At 46.8% G+C, this 6,435-nt stretch overlaps 1 protein-coding gene across 1 annotated transcript; it reads left to right on the top strand.

Moving 5' to 3' along the window:
* Positions 1-468: 468 nt before the first annotated feature.
* RDM1 (RAD52 motif containing 1) lies at positions 469-5,491 on the top strand. The gene is made up of 7 exons (XM_009577213.1): positions 469-607; positions 773-990; positions 1,367-1,489; positions 1,979-2,141; positions 2,721-2,819; positions 3,879-3,967; positions 5,387-5,491. Exons 1-7 carry the CDS (start codon positions 469-471, stop codon positions 5,489-5,491), a joined length of 936 nt encoding a protein of 311 aa, XP_009575508.1.
* Positions 5,492-6,435: the final 944 nt, after the last annotated feature.

Below are 6,435 nucleotides of genomic sequence, written 5' to 3'. Positions count from 1 at the left end.
GGCCCTAGACACTCCAGGGATGAGGACCATGGCCCTAGACCCCCCCAGGGCTGAGGACCATGACCCTAGACACCCCAGGGATGAGGAGTGGGGCCTGGGATGCCCCCAGGGTCCCTCTCCCCCCCTGGAGCTAAGGCCCCATGTGTACTGATGGCTTCACCTGTATGCTAATAATATATTTTTAAATCCCTCCCTTTTATTTTATTTTTTGGTGTTTTAATCATTTTTTAGTTGCCTTGTTTCCTTGAGGCATGCTGGGCACAGGGCAACCCCGAGGGGGTGTGGGGCCACCGCAGGGTGATTTCTGCCCCTGTGCCACGGCCGGTTTTGTGCTCTGCACAGCAAAATTACTAAGGGACCAGCAAAAGGTGGAAAAGCTGGAACAAAACCCTGTTAGTCTGCCTGCAAAGTATCATGCTAATGTTTCACTGAAAGCTTTGGCAAAACAGTGTGCCCACACAAAGCGGGATGGCAGAGAGCAAGAGACAGTTGGGCATGAGAATGATGGGGGGCACAGAAAATCCCACGTCTCTCTTCGCTCTCCTCCTGATGCAGAGGCTGGATGATAATGGAGATGAAGTGTCGACAGGGCCAGAGGTCCAGCCAGGTGCAGCTTATTTTTATGGAGAGATATTCATCTTCAGTCTCGCTGCTTACTCCAGGGCTTATTGCCGTTAAACAGTACCAAAAACTTTCCTCGTTTTCTAGGTAATTAGGTCTCAGGAGTGGTCCTCTCTCTGTCGTTAGTGCTCAGCCCCTGGGACACCCACAGATATTTCAAAAACCCTTTTTTCTCCTTTTTTCCCTCAGCATTCCCTGTTTTCAGCGTTTTCCAAATTTGGGCCGCTCTACTCGGTGCGAGCGCACAGAAATGCTGCCGTGGCAGGGCCTGGGTATTACGCCATCATCAAGTTTTATTCAGCTGGAGATGCCAGCAGAGCCCAGCGCGCGTGCAACGGGCAAAGGCTGTTTCAGAAATCTCCCTTGAAGGTAAGCAGAATGGCCCCAGGTGTGAAACTCGAAGGACTCAGCACCGTGACCTCCAGCAGCAGTGTGGGATTACATAAAATACTTGTTGATCTCAGTGATGCTCCCTGTACAAAAAGTTTACTAACTTTTGGCTGGATGCTACCACCGTGGTGGCATCCTGCACGGCTGGCTCCCAGGTAAGCAGTAAAATGGCAGCATCCCTCCTCTGGCATAATTTGCAGGGCCCGTTCCTGGGCAAAAAATATTGAACACATCTCAGAAGCACGCATGTGGTCAGGGAGTAGGTTACCTTTGGATGACTCTCCCGGAGCCATCAACGGTGTGTCTGTAGTGGCCAGCAAAGCTTGGCTAACCAGGGTTCTTCTTTCCTGGACAGGTTTGTGTGTGCACCAAGCAGAAAGGGTTTCAGCAACAAGTCCTTGCTCTCAACAGCAACAAGTGCCAGGAGTTGGCCAACCACTACCTTGGCTTTAATGGCTGGTCCAGTCGCATCATCACGGTAAGGGACCCTTTATATTCATTCATCATCCTTCCCCTCATCCTCTTCTTAATTAGAGTGGTTGGTGGAATAAGAAGAATTGTCCTCAAATCAGCAAATAATAGACAGCTACAGGAGCTGCATTTTGGACCACAAATGGGGGTATTTTGAAAGCCTGGGGAGAGAAGATTGCTATGGGTGAGAGCACTGGCTTGGCTTCTGTTAATAAAAATGGGGGAGGCTGTGATTAAAGCAGTGCCAGGGCTTGACAGCAGTCTTCATGTGCTGAACGTGTCTGAGATGACTGAGATTCCCAGAGGATGGGAACTATGAGGTATTTCAAAAATAGGGTCAAAACAGTAAACGTCCCTGCTCTGCCTCCACCATGTGCTACTGCCTTGGAGTCACGCGCTGTGCAGAGGAGGTCTGTGGTATGCAGGCATAGGCCTAAGTGGTCTAAAATCCCCTTCCTATTTAATCGAAATTAATTATCTGTGGTCTTCCCAACAGCTGCAGAATGTATCTGGCTTTGATGGTGAGAATGAGGAACTGGGAAAGACATTACAGAAGCGATCCATGAAATATCTGTGTGCTGTAGAGGTGACACTGCCCAACCACGGGGTACACACCAGGGGAGTTGCCCTCGGCGAGGCAGATGTAGAAAATGGTGAAGGTACATTTTGGATGCAGCTGGAAGTCTCTCTTAGCGGCTGGCACAGACACTGGTCAATCTTGTGTTTGCACAGTTTGTGAGTCTGATGTAGTATCTGAATTTAGCTGGAGGCAAGGATCTGTGCGGGGCCTTGTGAGCTGCTGTGCTACGCAGCAAGGGATCCTGAGCATGCCTCTTCCCTCCCTGCTTCACACCAGTATCGCTTTCCTACCCTCTGTTCTCTCCCTCTCGCCTGCAGCGTTATTCATTCCCCATCGCAGCCGCTCCTGGTGTGAACACGCCATGCGATTCTTCACGCTGTGTTGGTGGCACAGCTCAGGTGCCAGCGGGGCTCTGCACTGCCCGCTGCCCCGGGCAGGGTCCTGACACAGGGCTGAGCATCGTGTGCTGCTGTGGGTTGGTGCACGAAGCCCCTGTGAGGGTGCTGCCATGCTGCCGGCGACTCCTGAAACAAAAGCAGCTTTCTTATCAGATCCATAAAGCTGTGTTTGGTTACGTTTTCCTAGTGCAACGCAGCTAGCGTGCTTCATACGCAGAGTGTCATCTTAATATTAATAACATGCTGCTTGTTGTGACCAGATCCTCTCGAGTTTGTCACAGCCACAAGAAGAGTTCAGAAACTCGCAGTCGGGAAGGCTTTGTCTAGCGCCTTTCAGAAGATACTCCTCGTAGTCTTAGGTAAGGCCTGGTTTTGTATTAAACGCTGGGGTGTTTGGGCTAAGGATATTATAACTTTCACGATAATTGATATGAATTCTTTTTCTCTGAACCTTTCTTGGGATTCATTGAGGCTGGGGAGGTCTCGGGCAAAATTAAACTTGTGTTGTGGTCTGTAATGATTTAACAGTGGTTCCACCCTATGAGCTATGTGAGTGAAAGGAAAATCCAACAGGAGGTCAGAGTTTTTTATGATACAGAAGTCATTGAAACTCCAAATTCCAGGAGCGTAAATCCTGGCAGGGAGAGCTTATTAACACTACATGTGCATGCCGAACAGGGATGTGGGGGGGTTCTGGTTCCAGGGGTAACATGAACTGAACTGCAGCACTTTGCACGTTCCTGTCCTGGTTTCAAGCCAACCAGGTGCCGTCAAAGGTCCGCGCCCCACTGTTGCGTTCAGTGTTGCATCTTTGGGGCTAGTATCTCCTTTGGGTTTTTAACCATAGAAGCTGGCTCTGTGCCTATCCAGGAACTGCTAGATCTGCTTTCTCTGGGTTCCAGGTCTTGTGCTCTCTGAGCTTTTAGGTGACTCCTGTTTATGTGGCATCTGAGTACTTTAGTCTTTTATGGACAGACCCTGGTGGGATCAGGTCAGTGCTGCTACCCTCATTTTACAGAGAGGGGCCTTTCATCTGCCAGATTCCTCCTCTGGGTTCTTTAAGATGTTCTTTCGAAAGGCGGGTTTCTGGATTCAGATGTTTTGCAGTGCTTCCTGCCTCCTACGGTCCATCACATACACAGAGACCGGCAATTAACATGTTCCATCTTCTCCACAGATTTCTGCTTCCTCAATTTCAGTTTCCACTCCATTTAGTAAGACCCATTTGGTTTTCTGCAGAGAAGACAGGCAGGTAGGCCAGAGAAAGAAGCACACTCACTCAGACCAACCAGCCACTCTCTCTGAAAGCCATTATGAAGCAGAATTGTCCCATTTGGAGTTTAGGGTAGGTTTATTGTCATTGCACAGAGTAGTGACTAACTGTGTCTCTGGCTGTTTATTCTGTGTGCTTGTTTCAGAGAACGGGAAAGTGACCGTGGAGTACAATTCCACCCAAGAGGAGCTCACAGACTCCTTAACGGAAGAGGAACTGAAGGGGTTTGTTCAGGTAAAAGCAGTGGATGTTTAGCTTTTCCACAGGACCTGTATGTTACATCTAGAGATCGGAGATACAGCGGTTAACTGTTACAGCCTCTGACATCCTCCTTTTATGCAGCAATTACCTCGACTTAAATCCCAGGGGGTAATCACATCTTGGAATTGTACAGCACACTACGGTTTTAAGAGTCTTGCTTTTTTGGGTATCTTTTGCAGAAATGCATGTATATTTTAGATCACAGAGGAAAGCAAGCAGTTAGGGTACAGGACTGTTATGGTGCAACTTGACAAGTCTCACACATGACAGTGTCCAGGACTGCTTTTCATAGAATCTGTGAGAGTGAAAATCCTTGTAAAGTCATAGTAGGTTAAATCAAATGATTTTTTAATAATTTCTTAAGTAAATCAAACTTCCCATCTAGAAAGGCACTTCATAAACTTATCCTTACCCAGAGGGAATGATTGTTAAAAGCTTTGGTGAAATCCCTGCAGGTAATCGTGGGATCTGTTAGCATGCATCAAACAAAAATACCCCGGGTACAACAGTAAAACTTTTATCGTCGTGCTCAGTGAGATGAGTTCTATGTGCCAGCCTTTGCACGCAGCCAGCCATGAGCAGAGGATTTTCATCTCGCTTAGTTTGAAAACACTGCTGCTTACCAGGGGAGATCACTGATACACGGTCTTTTAAAAGCAAGCATCACTCTCACATGATGCATCAGTACTGCGCTGCGCAGTGTCTAACTCCTCCTGCAGTTTGCACGGAGGAAGTGTCTAACGAACCTTGTGACACGTTGTTCCATTTGATGACACCGAGTCACCTAGAGTCCACGGGCAGAACTATCTTCCTTTCTTATTGAAGAGTAGCAGTAAAATAGGAGGTATTTTGGCGAGTGAAGTAACTAACGTCCACCAGATTTTTTTTTTAATCAGTTGAGAAGATGAAATTTCTGCTGGTTTCTTCTTTCTCTGCATTTTCCTCTGTATGCCCCTTCTATCTGACTTCTTTTAAACCCGCAGAGAACTGACCTAACGTGCAATGACCGTAAGAGAAGTGAGCAACAAAGTCGAACAGAAAGCCTGCTGCTTCTCAAACCTCTGTTTTACTGGAAGAGTCATCCCTCATCTCCCCTGCCCTCTCACTTCCCTTGTGATGGTGTGTGGGAGGTAATTCGGCATTCTCTCTCCGCAAGGCACCTTCCAGCCTGATAGGAAGAGGAACAGACAGGAATTCAGAAGGAGAGCTGCTGGATGTCCTTTTGGTTCATTGCCTTGTGATGTCAGTCAGTCTTTCCAAAACAGAAATGTTCCTGAGTTGGTAAATTCCGGGGAGGCTTGTACGTGGTAAAAATATATTGTTTCCAGGTGTAAAGGCATGAAGCTAAAATACATTGTAGAAAAAGAAATTTACTCTTGATTTCTCTTCCAGGTCAGTGAATTTTCCTTGGAACAGTTTGACCTCGAAGAAGAAGAAGTCTTGTCTGATCTCAGTTTTGATGATGAGCTCCCTAGCCAGGAGATGCCATCTAATTAATGCAGCTCTGTCTTCACGTCGTTTCCGAAAGTTCTGCAGTGTTTGATTAGGAATGAAAGTCTAACGCTGTGAAATGACATGTGCGTCATATCCAATGTTTTCTTTTTCTCCAGATACGTAACAGCAAAAGAAATGGGCAATAAACCTAGTGTTCTAAAATTAAGCCCAAAAATATATGCTGTTTTTGGAGACAAAGTGTTTTCCTGTCAACTTATCCAGGTCAGCTATATACGGAAGCCAGCGTAGCTGCACAATTATTGTTTAGACAGCATAACAGATGTGCATAGCGCCTATAGAAAAATAAAAGGAACAAGCCCTCCCTGCAAGAGTCTACAGTTCAGGTTTGCTCTGATCTGCAGAAAGCTGGAGACGGCAGAAGGAGACATCTTACCAGCAGGAGTAGCTGTGGTACTGACACACGTCTGCACAGGCACAGAAAAAGATACTTCTCTAAGTGAAATTTCTTTTAAAGAAATAAGCCTAAGTCTTGTAATAACGTGTTGAGCCACCTGTGCCACATGAGCCACATGGTTTGAGCCCCAGCTACTAGTAGTTGGGACATTGTCATGATGTAAAGCAAAGGTTCTTTTTAACAGGTTTTTCATTAAATTAAGTAAACTTTTGTAACTGTGTGATGAATGAACCTTAGAGGCAGCAATGGGAAGGGGCATCAAGCTCCCCAAATCACGAGGGTGTGTGGTGGTGGGGAGAATGCTTACTTGATAACAGACCCCTGCTCAGATTTTTTGGCCTCTATCTCTGAAAAAAAAAGATGATTGAAAAATGGGAGAGCTCAGGGAAGAGCCACAGGAATGACTGGAGATCCCTCTTGAAATGAGAGCAGCGTGGCCTGTTTAATTTAACAAAAAAGACAGGAAAGGAGTGCTTTGATCCAGGAGAAGACACCTGATGCCAGATGAGCTTTTTAACCGGGAAGGCGAAGG

This window comes from Fulmarus glacialis, unplaced genomic scaffold (assembly GCF_000690835.1).
Source record: "Fulmarus glacialis isolate BGI_N327 unplaced genomic scaffold, ASM69083v1 scaffold39164, whole genome shotgun sequence".
Classification (NCBI taxonomy): Eukaryota; Metazoa; Chordata; class Aves; order Procellariiformes; family Procellariidae; genus Fulmarus; species Fulmarus glacialis.
Note: the sequence above shows the minus strand (reverse complement) of the source record. Positions and strands in the feature narration are given on the sequence as shown.